We start from the raw sequence: 16,582 nt of genomic DNA, 5'->3' as shown, positions 1-16,582 counted from the left end.
GAAAATGAGTTTACCTTATAGTTAAAATACAGCCATCCTCTAGGACATGTTCCATGCTGTTTTGGGGTATCTTTCTCTTTCTCTATGACCCAAACCTTCTTTCGCTTACAGATGCCAGGCATAGAAACTGAACACTCTTCACTAGCCCAGAGTCCTGGAGGAGTAAATGGGTTAGAAATGACCTGAAACAGTGCTGACTCTTTGTAGGCATTCTCCATCACATTTTTATGACAGCTAATGGTTTATCATAATTTTTTAAATCTAGAAATTGAACTAAACTGCTAACGGTAGAGTTCTCTGGTAATAAGAACAAACTGAGCAGGGTGCTAAATCGGTAAATCTAATTCAAGAACGAAGAAATTTTGCAAATGCAAAACAAACAAACAAACCCCAACTAACTAAAATACTACAATTGAAATCACAAAACTGATTAAAGTTCCGAGAATATTTGGTTTGGTTAACAAAAGAATGTAGAGTAATATTTTTCTTTTAAAATATTCAATATAAGGAGAAAAAAATTCTAAAACAATGGATGATCATTTCTAATTTATAATTCTTTAGAAAATATATAATTTTGAAAAATTAACTCAGTAACTTCTAAGAAGAAGCACTTTTCAACATTGACCCTTAAAAAAACAAGCACACATAGACGTGCCCGCAAGAAGATACATCCCAAAGTCCTTAGCCTCCTGGAAAATGTATTTTAATTTAGAAGAGCTATATTTTCAGAGTAAAGGTTATAGAACGCATTTCATTAGCATTCAAGTTATAGATCCCAGAATAGGGCAAGGATGCATGTAAATTGCAAAGGCAGTTTCAGTTTTCTAGTGTGAGGGATATAAGCCAAAAAATGTTGGCATTTTGAAGGAAGGGCTGGAACACTATTTTCAATGCAGAGTAGCTGCTAGTCTTCCAGAATCACAAAACAGCCTTTCTGTAGGCTGTTGTGACACCTGCTGGCAAAAGAGAGCTGATTAACAATGTGGTTTTCCCTTTCCTTTCTCTGCAGATGCCCTTACACCAAGGATTGCTTTCCGTGTTTACCCCTCTCCTGATTTGGGGCACAGGTTCCTTATGAATCTGTTAAGGGTCAGGAACATAATTACCTTTTATAGGATAAAAAGAGTGGATGGATATGAGTGGACAAATCAACCCAAATAACACTGTACTAATGAATTGAATTAAATTAAAAAACCCATCTTAAAGGTACATGTATTTCTAAATACAGCCTGGAGACAGTTGGTGTTCTATGTCAAGAAGCAGTTAATAAGCCAGGTATTAAAAAAAAATACTGAACTCAATGAAAATTTTTCTTAAATGTGAAAGTGGAAGTAAATTCCACGGGGGTTAAAGTTCTGGCCAATTATAACTGAATTATTATGAAGAGATTTTAAAAATGGGCCCATATTGAAATTTTTTAGAGACTAGTATTTGTCAGGCATATTTTTGACCAGTTTCATTGGGTCTATTTCTGGTGCTGTTTTGGTTCATGAGGAATGACTTATCTGGTTGTAATTCATTTCCAAGAACATGAAAGAATGGAATTAACTATAGGAATGGCCATCATCACCACTTAAAACTAATGAAACTCATCACATTCAATTATAAAGCAAGCTAGCCAAACAAAACCCTCTCACTGAACTAATGCAATGAAAACGAGACTTTAAGCCTTCTGAAAATTATCAGTTTGTGTTATAAACTGAAAAATTGGTAAATAAAATAACCTGTTATGGATGAAATGAAACCACATCTCTGGCTCTGATTATTCATAGATCCTTCTCTTCCTTTGTCCCAGTTCTGATATATTACTGGCGCTCCATCTCTCCAGCTGTAGGTAAATTAAGAATTTTAGGGTCTTCTTTTATTCTGTTATGTTCAATCTCCAACACCATTCTTGGAGTTCTGGGGTAATTTTTATTAAATTAAAAAGATACTCATGTCTTTGGTTAGAGAAATGAAAATTTATAAGTTAAAGATAATATTTGAAGGCTATTCAACAATTGATCACTAAGATCTAGTCCAATCATTCTGCAAATAAAACCTGTCAAACAAAATAAAATGCAAATTGATCTAGGTCCATACCGAAATTCATCATTGGCTCTTTCGTCTTGAAGTCCAATCCACCAATTTACACCATACTTTGATAGCTATTAAAAAGAAAAAAAGAAAATGTCAGCATTTATTCTACTTGTTTTCCCTTTTCACTATTAAGATTAATGGGGTTGCTGTTAATAGCTTTCTATTCTTCAGTATTTTACCCAATTATCTAAAGAAGAGTACACTAAGGCCTAGCATCTTGAAAGAACCTGAAACTTCATTATTTTAAAATATTCCCTCCTCATTATGAAGGGAAATTGGAATAAAATACTGAAAATCTTTCGTACAACTTTCCCTATGTATTTAAAAGTAAATTTTCTAACTCTCATAATAGGGCTTTAAAGAGTAATATTGTAAAGTAAAATAGGATATGGACTCCTATTTTTTTTACTAAAAATTTAGTGGTTTATTGTCTCAGTGATTTATAGTTCACTGCATATGTTACACTGTTTGAAAAACAGTTCAAGGCACAAAGACATCAATAGTAAAAAGGATTTTGAATTTTTGGCATTAGTCTGATCGTTAAGTTTTTAAACTGAGTATTAGCACCCTTCCCATTTTAATAGAGAGACACAATATAGGACAAAGGAATACTATAGAACTTCCGGTGTTTAGCAACCAGAAAATTATTTCTATATTTTACTAATTTTGTACCATTATTTATCACACAGATCTCAGTGCAAATAAAGTATAAAATGAAACAGCATGTTCACACATGTGTGCATGCACACACGCACATACACTACAGCAGATGTAATACTGGACTTATGACCCAGGAAATTGAAATTCCCTCTTTACCTATAAAAGAGGAAGAAGCAGTAAGGATTTCTCTAAGACCTCTAAATCAATATACTTTATTGTGTGTGTGCTGTGTGTGCGTGAAATGTAACTTAATTTTTAAGCTAAAAACCTGTTAATTTGAAGGCATTGTATATTTAAATTTGCACTTCATTTCTTCTATAAAAATTGGAGAATACACTTTAAGATATGTATTTTTTTTCCTCATGAATGTTGGGTCATCATAAAACAGAACCTAATAGCTCTCTAACATTTTAATTTATAAACAGGTATTTTTATTCCTTGAACAGCGTGGCTGTCTGCCATATCAGCAATTTGAGAATAATGCAAGATGGAACAACTATAATTTGGGATCCCTGAGGGGTTGTTTCTTGGACACGTTCTTACATGCTGAATTTAGATTCCTGTTGTCAGGCTTTGAAATGGGTCCATTGGGACGGGCTGTGAACTCAGTGGGAGAACCACAACAATTTCATTCAATCTAAAGAGGTCTCATGTGCAACAATATTGGAAATCATGGCCCGATTGTTCACTGCCCCAATTAAGGACCTCTAAAGAGAAATTATAACTACTACATCTTAAGTGACATATTTATTACCACCTCAATTATAGCATGGTGATCCTCCACAGGGCGCATCACAACCTGTTGTGATATGGAATAGAACTGCAAGCTAGAAGGACAAGCTAGAAGATATCCAGGGTGAAAAAAATCCATGGTGAAAAATAGATGTTGTAAATTTTAGCTTAGGTATCAAATCACAAAAATAGAAGACTTATTAATGTTATTTCATATAAAGAAATGTAATATGACCATAGATTTCATAACATCAACTATGTTCTGTTATAGACATTATAGATAGCATCATATGGGAAGATACTTATAAAAAAAAATAATACAGCAACAGCCAACATAATCTATGAAGTAATTTATGAAGTAATATAAGGAAGAGTAACCTGTCATGTCTTCAAATGTTTCCATCAAAAATATCAAAACCAGGTTACTTTAAGGGTTTAAAACACTGTATTTTGGAGGATGACTAATAGATATATTTTTATTTTTTTATATATTTTTTATATATTTTTATTTTTTTATATATTTTTTATATATTTTTTATTTTATATATTTGATATATTTTTATTAGAAGTATTTAGACACGAAATTATTTTTTTTAAGATTTTATTTATTTGAGAGAGAGAGAGTATGAAAGAGAGAGCCCAAGCAGGGGGAGCTGCAGAGGGAGAGAGAGAGAAGTAGGCTCCCCGCTGAGCAGAGAGCTCGATGCAGGGCTCAATCCCAGGACCCTGGGATCATGACCTGAGCTGAACGCAGACACTTAAGCGACGGAGCCACTCAGGCGCCCCTAGACATGAAATTAAAAATAAGAGTAAATTGCAATTTTGAAATGCAAATATTACACAACACAGCATAAAAATGTTAGTGGATTAATTGACTAGTAGTTCATGTTAAACAACTCCTAAAGTGCTTATGGCTTTTTACTTTTTTGGCATTAATCTAAGCAACAAGATGGCTCAAAAAAGAAGTACTCAAAAATTCACTCTCATCATGCCTGTGGTATTCTGTTACTCAAAGAGGAAATACTGACTAACCACTTTTCCAAGATAGAAACATTTTGTTAAAAAAAAATCTGCTTCAGATTTAAAAAATTGCATCCAGCTTTCTTTTTCAATAGTTCTTTCACTTTCCAACTAAATGTTATTTTTGTTTTTCACATTTCTAAGTTACTACTCTTTATAGGGAAACTATACAACACATATGTAATATTAAAAATGTTTAATTAGGGGCGCCTGGGTGGCTCAGTCAAGGTTAAGCATCTGCCTTTGGCTCAGGTCATAATCCCAGGATCCTAGGATCGAACCCCACATGGGGCTCCCTGCTCAGTGGAGTCTGCTTCTCCTTCTCCTCCCCCCCTCGTGCTCTCTGTCGCTTTCTCTGTCTCTTTCTCTCAAATAAATAAATAAAATCTTTTAAAAAATATTTAATTACTATTCTGATTCTTCTTGCACTTATAGAATGAGTATGCCACAAAAGTGGGTGGTATGATCTCTACATGTTTAGTTCCTCATCCTGGAATAAAATCACTCTGGACAGACTCATTCTAGTACAACATTCATAGATACAGAATTTCTTACTCATGAAGTGTAAATGGGCACCATAAATATCACTCCTACCACCACCAAAAAGTGCCTAACACAGCCATAGATTATGCGATAAAAAGAACTGCTTTGGGAACTTATAGCTTTCTTCTTTCTAAATTGATACCCTTTTCCCTTAGCTCCCTTGCCCCTTTTCATTCTACACATTTTAAACCATCCAGTAATTTTCTTTTGTAGCACAGTGTGGTGTTAGATCAGTCAGCTGCTCACCCATCAAACTGACAAGGCATTCTGTATCAACATGGTCACAGGCTGGGTAGCAATTTTGCCATGTAAGACACCACAAGGTTTGTCTGGTTTGATATCACAACTAGATCTAGCCCTCAATTAGTATCATGGCACTGGGTATGACTTCTCAAACAGCTAAACCCATGGGTTTTACTATTCCCTTCTGCGGAAGGTATTAACTCTTCCATCCTCACTGGCTTCCCAACCACTAATAATTGGGAGAGTAAATTCAGGGAAAGGTGAAGAGAGGAGACCTGCAGATATTCCTAGGGGAGCTAAGCTCTGTTGGAAAGATCAAAGAAGCCTTTCATTGCTCATGTCTGAGACAGAGCTGACACCATCTTTTGGAGAGGGATTTTAGAACTCTTTTTGATTTTGATGTAACGAAGACATTGTGCTCTTATACCCCCCACACGGCTGTTCTGCTACCAGCAGAAGGTTTTTAAATGACCCTGTAAGTCAGATGGCCTGGGTTCATTTCCAGATTCCACCACTTAGTTGATGTGGAAATAACCAAGTTGCTTCACCTCTTTGGAGTTTTAGCTTCCTCAATGGTAAAGTACTGATAATAGACTTCCCACAGAGAGTCCTTGGAAAGATTAAATGCCATTAAATATTAGTACTTAACACAGTGCCTGACACAGTTATAATAAGTATTGGCCAAATATCAGTTCCATTTGAGACATGCACTTTGTCATGTTGATGGATGGATTTGTTTTCAGACATTGACCTGATGTCTTGTTATTGCCACCAGGAGTCTGTTGTCTTGTTAAACGAACGTATTTTCTGACATCATGTTGATGCTTAACATGGATTTGGCTTGAGTGTTCCATTTGTAGGAGAGGAAGGGTGGTAAAAAATAGCACACAAACCAATAGTGGGGAATATCTCGTTCTTGTGGTTGGTCTATCACTGAGACTCTATGGAACTGTGGGGTTGTCACCTAACCCCCCTGTTTTTCAGTTTTTTCCATCACAACTCAGTAGTAGTCCTGACCTACCTGCACCTTGCAGGCTGTCTATGCATCAAACAGGATTATAGAAATGGAAAAGTCCATGAGCTGTAAGGGAAGACATTTCTCTTACATGCCAAGGATGCTTTAAATATAGAGCTTCATTTCAACAATCAACTTACAAACATGTGCAAAGATGATAGCTCAAGAAAGGATTCCCGGTGATCATGAAATAATGTTAAATTTTAGAAAAGAAAAAAGTTTTTTCTTACTTTCAAAGATTTCCTAGGGAAAATTGGGAGTGAGTTTCCTCCCTTAGTGTCCCCTTGATAATTTTGTACATATTGCTCCCTTTTCACTTATTATTATTTCCAGCTTTTTAACAACAGAGGCTGTATCTCATTTTTGTGTTGTTGACATTTTTATGTCTTTGACAAATATCACAATGCCTGACACATACCTAATGCTCAATAAATGCTTGTTGAAGAAATATACTGAAAATGTACACTATTCCTTGGCAGTCTGCTTCATTATTTAACAGGTTTTGCATGCTTCTTTCCAATTAGCCCAGCTCCTCAAAGACTGTCCAAGTCTTTATCTTAAATTGAAATGGAAAACCACTCCTTTTCATTTTATGAATATTGAGTCTTTATAGACTTAAAAGTATTATATTCTTGTAAGTAAAATTCAAAACTTTGAAATAGCCATGCGCATGCCCCCCCCCGTACACCTTGTCCCTCATTTGTGCTTTATTTTCCTCCATATCATTTATCTATTTATCTTTTAATAAAATATTATGTAATGCTATGTACTTATATTGATTACAGTCTTTCTTCCCAGACTAGACTATAAGCTCCCCAAGGGCAGGAATTTTGATCTATTTTAATCACTGATAGAGCCCCAGCCCTTAGAAGAGTAGACTCTGAATAAATATGTGCTGATGATTGGATGAACCTCATGAAAGCAATAAAACTCTACTTACTCATAACTGTTGCTAATAAAGAATGAAGATAAGTGAAATGATCGACCAACATAGTAAACCTGTGTTTCCATTATTTTCTCTTAATCCCTATAACAGGAAGAAAATCAATTCTCAAAAATCTGTGGTTTTAAATGAAACTTAAATAAATGTCTGAAGTCAAATAAAAAAAAAATCCCCCCAATGACAGAAGAAGGAGCTAAGCTCTGAATTTCTCATGATTAATTGTATTCAAATACCGCTCTTATTTTGCTGTGGATAAATTCTTGCTCATGTGCAGAATGAATTGTGAGAAGATCACCACGCAGCCAGCCACAGACAAACTCAAAGGAGTGCCATTCTGCAGCATAGGTATGAAAAAGGTACTCCGCATCCTGATAAAAGAGCCAGGGAGCATCTGAAAGACAACAAAACCAAAAAAACAAAAACCAATGCAAATGATGCAAAAGCCATTGACTGATGTGATGCAGACTGAAACAGGATATGCTATGATTGACCCCAAATTTGTAATTTGGTCACTTAGCATTAAAGAAAAGTGTATGTGTGTGTGCGCGTGTGATATACATAAATAAGTATATTTACACACACATAACTAAGTATATAATTTGCTTATTTTTCTTGGTTTATCTCATCTAAGAAAACTTCATTTGCATTGCAAGGTCTGGGATAAATGCATATTTTAAAATCACGTGTCACGAAAACAGTGTTACTATATTAATCTTTAATCATTTAATGAATTTATTAATTTGACCATTAATTAGTTAATTTGAACAAATTAGTTCTAGGTTGACATAAGAAAAGAGAGGCTCGATTGGAGGACTGTAGTAATACAGTAATGGTATATAATGGCACGTAATTAGAAATTCAAGAATTGCCAGGATAGTTCTTACCATACTGGTACCAGGGTGGAATCTTGGGTCTCACATCTGCAAAGTGAAAGCAAACCATCTTGAGTGACCTTTCTTCACAAGTGCACCATCTCTGAATTACTTCAGCTCTAAACACGGTATTTTGTACTTTGCTTTTTAAGAGACCATTTAAAAACCAGGTACTTTGTGCTGTTTGAAATATGGTTAGTTCTCATACTTGAAGAGGAGGCTTAAGACAGGCCTCTGATTAAAGAAGAAAGGATGCGAACACTTGTCAAGGGCCTACTGTGTGTCACACAGTGTTAGGTGCCTTCACTTACTCATTTGACAAGTAATTTTGTTTGCTTGTAAAGTCACAGTGACATTTCTTCCAGGTTGTACTTGAAAAATACCATATTCCACAATAGAGTTGGTTATCCTCATTTCCTATTAACTAAATTAGCATACTGCCCTGGTGTCACCTTTTCTCATTCCCCTATGAGGCATTCTTTGCTGTACAGTTTGGTTCATCGTGATGGTTGTTGGTCCTGTAGTCCAGGATGTTTAAATTTTAGATTTCTATAACTCTTCGCTTGGAAAAGTGCTATAGATTATTAGAAAGCAAACAGATAGTAAAGATCTTATTAATATTTTTACCTCTTGGAATTTTGCATATCCATTCACGTTTGGAACTGCAGTGCAAGGACAGCAATGTCTTATTTGCCTTATAAACAGCACAATTTCTTGCATCTTCTCCAAAATAAGTATTGTCTAAAAATGAAGAGACAACCTGCAGCAGATGAAGTTCGTTATTTCTTAACGATGATCCCCCACAAAAAGTTTCAAAAGCTCAAAAGAAGCATCTCTGTAAATAAATCACAATAGACTTCTGGAGGAAGCTTAAGAAATGTCTGGATAAGACTGCAGTTAAAGGTTGTTCCACATCTATGAAGAACAAGCTAACCAAACTAGCATTTTTCCTTAAAGATGCTTTTTTTTCTTAAAAAGAGGCAAGCTACTCCTTTCTCCAGAAGGAACAGATGAGATGTAAGCTCCCTTTTGAACTTGCGCTATTGTCTCACTGGCCACAACAGGCTAGCCCTGGGACTCTGGGTACATTTCTGAAAGGCTCTGACCTGTCACATTTGGGTCTCATCTGTGATGCAGATTCTTTTGCATATACATTAAGCTTTTAGTCTTTAATCACTAAATTCTAAGTTATCCCTAGCTTTAATTGGGAAACTCCAATGCTTTCCATGAATGGTCATGTAAGGCGAATGTTAAATAAAAATTTGATCTTCTCAATGATTTAATGGCTACCTAACAGAAGAGTGGATGGACCACAGGTAAAACTGGAGTAAAACTTTGTGAAAAAGAGGATGTTTGAAACATTTATACTCCTCTTCAAACACGTACACAATCATACAACTCCTCTAACTTAAAAATATGTAAGTTCAGATTCAGACAACTGTGGGAGTTTGAATATTTGTTTTGTCCAGTAGGGAGTGGTAGGGAGGAACTCCATGCGCTGCTTCATGGCTTTATTTCATTTATTCTGAACCAAACTGTCTATTCCTCTCTATCACTAATAAGAGTGTTTCACTAAAACAAAAGGAAGCATTCTCAGCCTCTACATATCACATTTCATTTTCCAGGTGCCACACTGACATTAACCACCCAACTATGCCATGTGGTGACTGCCATTTATGCAGCAGGTGGACCCTGCTAAGTTCCTTCCATTCTCTGGGCCTCAGTTTCTTTGATAGCAAAATAGATGGATGGGGTGGGTGATCTCTAAGGTCTCTTCTTACTCTCTGGTCCTGATACCCTTCTCAGAGAAGCAGTACAGAGGTGGAAATGTTTCATATATTCATATATACATATATATATATGTATGTATGTGTGTTATATGTTTAACTAGCATGTCATTATTTTTGTTTTCCACATATAGTTTTCCACAGATGCTTTCCTTGCCACAAATTTTCTCTAGTGGGACTAAAGATCATTTTTCTCTATGGATCTTTACTATTTCAAAGTTGGGCTGCTGCTATTTTGCCAACTAGGAGACATTATAACATCATGGCTTTGGAGGCAGACAACCTGTGTACAGATCCTGGCTCTCTTATGCATTATTTTAGGCAAACTAAGCATTCTAATAACCACTGCACTGAATCATTATAAGGGTGAAATGAGATCATGCAGCAATGCATTCAACCCATGTCTGCAATATAATCTGGACTCAATAAATAGGAGCTGTGTTAAGTGCTCACTGCAGGCTCTTGCTAGCCTCCTATTTCACAGGTGTAACTGAATACATTGATTTTGCATGTGCCTTCAGATGGATCTCATTTCAATCTGGGATACTGCTTCCATTTTTTCCCTATCATCTTGAGGAAAATAGGAGAATTCCTCATTGCACCTGAAAAAAAATGTAATAGTTCCTTCTTTCCTTCACAGAGGTTTTTACAAGTATGAGGCTGAAAGAAAAGCAAGGTTTTTTTCCCAACCGAATAACTTGCTCTGGTTGAGAAGGAGATGGTATTTCTAAGGCTGGCACTTCTGTCCTTTTAGAGATAAACCAAAATGGTTCTTTTCATCGTGATCTGGACAAGGGTCCCACATTCCTATAATTAGGTACTAAGCTAGAGAGGAAAAGTGGAGTAAAGAGAGCTTAATATTATTTTAAACAATAGTCGCTTCTTTCTCAAGACTCTTCACATGGGAGATAGTTTGGGGTGGTTTTGGAGATTTTGATTCCTTTCCAGGATGAGATCCTACAGCTGGCCTCAGAACTATGTGGCTTGCGAAGTTTTCCCCGGACTTTGCAAAAATAACTTATGGTACCAAGATCTGGTGCAGTTTTTGATCTGAGTCTGAGTCACAGGAAATACGGTCATTATTTCCAGGTTCTCTTGGTTGGTTGACCAAGGTGTTCCAGGGCCCCCTGTTTTGAATTCATTTCCTTGTCTTCAGTTTGGAAAAACTTACAGGAGTCCCATCAGACCACTCCCAAGAGCCAGCATTCAGTGGATTTCTTTTATTAAATCCAATCCAGAACTGCCTTTCTTCTGTCCTGTGAAGAGAAAAAACAAAAACTTGGCTCTTCCTATTGAATTCACAACATAATGTAATAGGTCCAAGAAATATTTTAAAGTATTTATGTGCACAGGAAAACAGCTGATACTCCTGGCAGGATAGATCAAGTCAGCATACATTTATTAACATTTCCTATATGCAAAACCTGAGCTATGAGATGAATGTAGAGAAGATTAGCCTGGCTTCCTATTTCTCTTGGCTTGTATGGTGTGCTCGCTGGTGACATGCAGTTGAGGGAAAAGTTAACCCATATTGAGAACACTGCTTTCTCATATTCATTAGGAATGGCAACATCTTTCAAGCAGGATAAGAACACACGAAATCAAGTTGGTATGAAATTTTGGAATGTCTTTTCCGTAGAGGACTTTTTACTACTTTACTATGTATTTACCACTTTCCTATGCTTTGATTTTTTGCTTTTTTGTCAAATGTTCATGTTCTTTGGAGGTTAATTACCACCACCTCCTTTAATAAAAGGTACACAGCAGATTTTGGGTTTTGTTTTTTCAGAGCCCAACATAAATAATTTCATAGCAAATCAGTCCAAGGCACAGTAGATTCACTTCAGCAGTCACCACTGGGTTAGACTTGGCGAGAATCCCCACAGAGAACCATCTTTCCTCCAATTAGGCAGAGGACAAATACATCAAACCACAGAGTACTCAATAAATCAACCAATAAAGTCTAATTGTACAACAAACCATCTCACTAAGATAATTTTCTGAGAATAATTTGGAGAATTAAAGATTTAAAAGATTCAGAAGTCATGACAGATGCTTTATTTTCATTACTGCAGTGAAGCAAGCCTATTCTGAAGCATCCCCTTCTCAGATATGTGAGCTATTGTGCCTGAACGATACAAATGAAAGTAAAATGTGACTTAGAAATCTGTGAGATCATTGCGGCCTGGTTGGTGACTGCCCTGATTACAATTTACAATTCACAAGGTTGTGGAGGGGGAGGACGCTGCCTTAAGGTTAAGCCAGGTACCTTAACATCAATGACGTAGGCTGGGAATTCATATCACTCGCCTGCCTTGAGAACTTTTTATTCCTTTACTTACTGAATTCAGAGTTCTACATTTTTCCTGAAATGTACTGGATCCTAGATGGTATTAATTTTCTCTTCATCAATTTCCTATAATTTTATACTTTTTAATAATATAATAAATAATAAAATAGAAATTAAAAAACAGTGCCATAAGAAGGACAAGCATGTATGCTACTATAAGAACTGGTTTATTTGCTATAATCAAGCATGAGATTTTGTTAAACTCCCTGGCAGTCTGGATACAAAGTAATATTATATAGCTTTTCTGATGAAGTGCTAAAGATTAACAATTTGATAGATGCTTGGCATTAAATTCCACAAGAAATTTCAAGTGTGAGAACTTATGACATAATGATATTTGATCTTACAGCAAATTTGGAAGTAGTTTGCATGTGGTTATTTCATATAGCAAACCTCACTATACCCAAGTATGAAAGGATGTTTTGCAAGGTGCTAAAGTCATGAAGAAAAGTTACAACTTAGAACAGTGTAGACTATCCCATATTCCCTGGATCTGTGGCCCCACACCAGACTTACAGTCCAATTAATCAGGAAGCTTCTTAAAATTTTCTTCAGTTTCAGAGAATCTGACTCAGCAGCTCTGGTGTGAGGCCAGACGGCTCCGTGTCAAAAGGTGTCCCAAGTAAGTGTGAGAATCAGTCAGATTTGGGAAACACAGTTTAGGTCAGCATTTCCCACAGGGACTAGCAGTTCCATGGGATGTTGATAAGTGTCCTCAAAAAAAGAGGTTTGTGGCTGAAGAAAATGCTTCCTTCCAGAACCCTTTACAATGCTAATGCATATGGCAAATTTCCAAGTTTGTGCCTTGTTTTGCCAACATATTTGACTCTTACCCCAACAGTACTCTATGAGACTCACATTGGGAGATGTTGTCAAAGGCTCCTACCATTAAGGTCATTACTGTAGATGCTAGAGATGAATAATTTGATAGATATTGCATATTAATATTCTTTTGGAGTGTCCTAAAGGAAAACTATGGGGAAGGCCAGGATTTTCCTCAAAAAAATAGTTTTGGATTTTCTCTGTAATTCAGGCAAGCATTTCATTGAGACTCCAGATTTCCAGAGCTTGGAACATAGTACCTGGAGTTAACATTTGTTTTTATGAAATAAATGTATGGAGCCATGGAGCCATCCTGCCTTCTCAGGGGCAGGATTTTTGTCTATTTTGTTTATTGCATTCTCCAGCCAGCTATGCATATTAAAGTACCCCTCCCATAGAAGATATTCCAAAAATGTATGCTAACTGATAAGAATATTTTAGAGAAAGAGGCCAATGGATGAAAACACTCGCTAAAAAAGAACATAATGGCTGTCTTCAAGTATTCAAAAATAGAGTCGACTTGACCTGTATTGCTCTGGCTTACTAGAAAGTTGATCTTTGAAACCAGCCTCCAACAATGGAATGGGCTCTCTCCCAAATAAGGAGCACTCTGAAAGGAATTGTGCAGATAGTAGGTGACCACAGGAAGGAGTTTTTGCATTGGGTAAAATATAGCACAAGCCTTTTATGTTTCTTCAAATTTAAATTAAATTGATTTTCTAACCATGTAATTCAAGATTCTGAAACTTACAAGCTGGATACTGACAAGTGAATACCTGTTTCCTCAAATGTAAAATTAGGACGTGGATTGGAATTTTTTTTTTTCAATCAGTATGACTTTTTTTTTCCCCCCAAACAAAATCTTACATGGACTCCTAATCTGTACAAAATAAGCAGAAGTGGAGCTGGTGGGAGCTGCTCTGGTGAGTCAGTGATGGAACTAGGGCCTCTGCCCACTTGGTCCCCTCCCTGGTCTTGGGGTTCCAGGACTCTCAGGATCCTCAGACAACACTTTGAAGATCATGGGGTTAGATAATTTGAGTTTGGCCGAAGAGCTCTGAAATTCTGATTTGAGGTATACAGGAAAGATTTCAGATATCAAAACGATTGCCACTTTGTTCTTTGTTTTATGGAATGAGAACTTGGTGCAATATAAATATAAAACTATATGTGTATATTTTTCTTTCACAACTAGTAGCTAGTTGGTTTTAGGCTTAAGACAAATACTTGAGATTTTAAACAAATATTTGGGATACTCATCCCTAATAAGTCATTACTGGGAAACAGAAAATTTGATTGCATTTTTTCAAAATTAACAAGTATTTACCTATTAAATTTTGAATGTAAAAGCTCATTCACAAAATTCTCTTCCTCAATATGGGCAAAGCTTGCAAGGTGAGCTCCAAATTCTTCACAAAATGCTTCTGCTTCTCTCCATGTTCTTTTCATCAGGACTTTTTCACTATGAAATACCTGATTTAGTAGGAGAAAAAAAAGTTGACACTATCATGGATAAGGTGAGGCTGTTTAATTCTGGACAAGAAAATAACAGTAATATAATTGTCATTATTCTATAGTAAAAGCTTGACCCAGTAGGGAGAAATAACATTTATTGAACTAGAATGTGTCTATTCATCTAAAACTATTATCTCATTTTATTCTCACAACAAATTCATGAGGAGGATATAATGAGCTCAGTTTTATAAATAAACTCCTTGAGAACTCTTTTTTTTTTCTTCTAAATTTCCTGTAACTGGCATATACTTGTCCCTTAATAAATGTCTGTTAAGAGATGTGGACAGTCAGGCTAAAAGAGGTTATAAATTTCTGGTCACACAGCTACAAATAGGCAGAGCTAGGATTAGATCTGGTACTCCTTGCTTCAAGAGCCCATGAATTCCTATCCCACCAGATTGCCTTCTGACAAATTAGAATTGGCTGAATGATCATGAATCTGGCTGACCCATGGCAGGAAATGAGAAATGAGATCTGGGACCTAGGGCAGGTATATTACTAAGGTCTTTGGGTCTTAGCTGTGCCTAAATTCTCTGCTGTTTCTTAGCTGTCCTCACAGTAGCAGGAAGACGTCAGTAAATGGAGAGTCTACTTCTGACTCTATTTAGGATCAAGGGTGAGGGTCCAAAAACATAGAACTCCATATCCTAGGCCTCTGTGCCCTCCTCGTTTTTAACTGCCTGACATTATGCCAGAGTCTCTAATGCCAGGAAGGCACCCTGCGGCCAGGCTTCACCAGACTCTGATTTGCTGAGACCAGAATGAATAGCTGTGGGCCACAGCACAGCCTTTCCATCTTTTAAATTATATGTCAAAACTCACCTCTGGGAACCTTTTCTTGAATCACTTAAAATTCATCAATCCCACCACCATGCCCTTCAAACACACCATACATTTGTTGACATGTCAGGGTAATATATAGTAGAAAAGGCACTGGACTGGGGGGCCCAAGACCAGGGATTTATTCCAACTCTGTTAATAAATAATTGTGATCTTGGGCAAATCACTTAATCTTGCTGCCTCAGTTTGCTAATTTCTAAAGTTTAACTTATTGCTTTGTGAGGTCAGTGTTACCCGATGAATTTAATGTAGGGTTGTATATGTGTACATTAAACTGAATGCATTCACAGATGTTTCATGACAAGAAGATTGTAGGTACTGATTTACATCTAGGATCTAAAGCTGATATGCGAAAAGACATTTCTTCACACATTTTTTCACACATATATATACACACACACACATATATCAACTGTATGTATTAATTTGTTTGACCCTCAGGTGTCTGGCAAGTTGCAAAAGCTATTTTTAGCAGCAGAATGGTATTATTCCATAATAAAGACTTTATTCATTTTCTTACAAACTATGGAATTGTACCATTTCAATACCCGGTGAGCATCTGCCTTGTTCATTTGATATTATGCAATAAGAACAACATTGACTGGGGCCTTGATATCAGTCTTCAAAAAGAGGCCTTCAGTATCACCAGGGATATGTCAGTCTTTTGACTTAAAATTATTTTGGAATATAACTGAAAAGACAGAGACAGTCAACAAATATTAAGTACCCGCTGTGTGCCAGGCACTGTTCTGGAGTAAGGGAACTTGGGATACGTGGACAAAACTGAAATAATGTTGGTCCCATTGAGAATGCCTAGGTACCCTTGGCATCACCTTGAAGCAGCTGGCCAAGCCAGGCTCTGATTCCCAGTCCAAGTAGCAGGGGTGAAAGGGCCATCTCTCTTCCTGCTCCGTTTTCTCCTGTTTTCCCACTGGTTGCTTACACAGGGACATTGCCTTAAAGTGTCTGCAGTCCTTCACTTCCCAGCGACCAGGTGGACTCCTTCCTCGCATGACAACGCAGCCACCATTGTAGCCTAAAAGCAGAAAACAACACTTTTTAATATACTAGAATGACTAGAACATTTTGTTCTTAGAAAACAGGTCTTTAGAGTGTTGCACAATTAACATCTCATAATGAAGTGCCACATAAGAACAATAA

At 36.5% G+C, this 16,582-nt stretch overlaps 1 protein-coding gene across 1 annotated transcript in view; it reads right to left on the bottom strand.

Moving 5' to 3' along the window:
* PLA2R1 (phospholipase A2 receptor 1) overlaps positions 1 to 16,582 on the bottom strand; it is a 114,272-nt gene that overhangs the window by 23,604 nt on the left and 74,086 nt on the right. The window contains exons 12-20 of the mRNA XM_032409663.1: positions 16,255 to 16,457; positions 14,394 to 14,539; positions 11,066 to 11,150; positions 8,735 to 8,867; positions 8,120 to 8,155; positions 7,469 to 7,626; positions 2,083 to 2,147; positions 1,725 to 1,828; positions 15 to 154 (exon numbers count right to left, since the gene is read on the bottom strand). Of these exons, the coding sequence (XP_032265554.1) occupies positions 15 to 154; positions 1,725 to 1,828; positions 2,083 to 2,147; positions 7,469 to 7,626; positions 8,120 to 8,155; positions 8,735 to 8,867; positions 11,066 to 11,150; positions 14,394 to 14,539; positions 16,255 to 16,457 (1,070 nt within the window). The remainder of the gene's footprint in view (positions 1 to 14; positions 155 to 1,724; positions 1,829 to 2,082; positions 2,148 to 7,468; positions 7,627 to 8,119; positions 8,156 to 8,734; positions 8,868 to 11,065; positions 11,151 to 14,393; positions 14,540 to 16,254; positions 16,458 to 16,582) is intronic.

The sequence above is a fragment of the Phoca vitulina genome, unplaced genomic scaffold, assembly GCF_004348235.1.
Source record: "Phoca vitulina isolate PV1807 unplaced genomic scaffold, GSC_HSeal_1.0 scaffold1, whole genome shotgun sequence".
Classification (NCBI taxonomy): domain Eukaryota; kingdom Metazoa; phylum Chordata; class Mammalia; order Carnivora; family Phocidae; genus Phoca; species Phoca vitulina.
The sequence above is the reverse complement of the archived record's forward strand: the minus strand, read 5'-3'. Positions and strand labels throughout refer to the sequence as shown.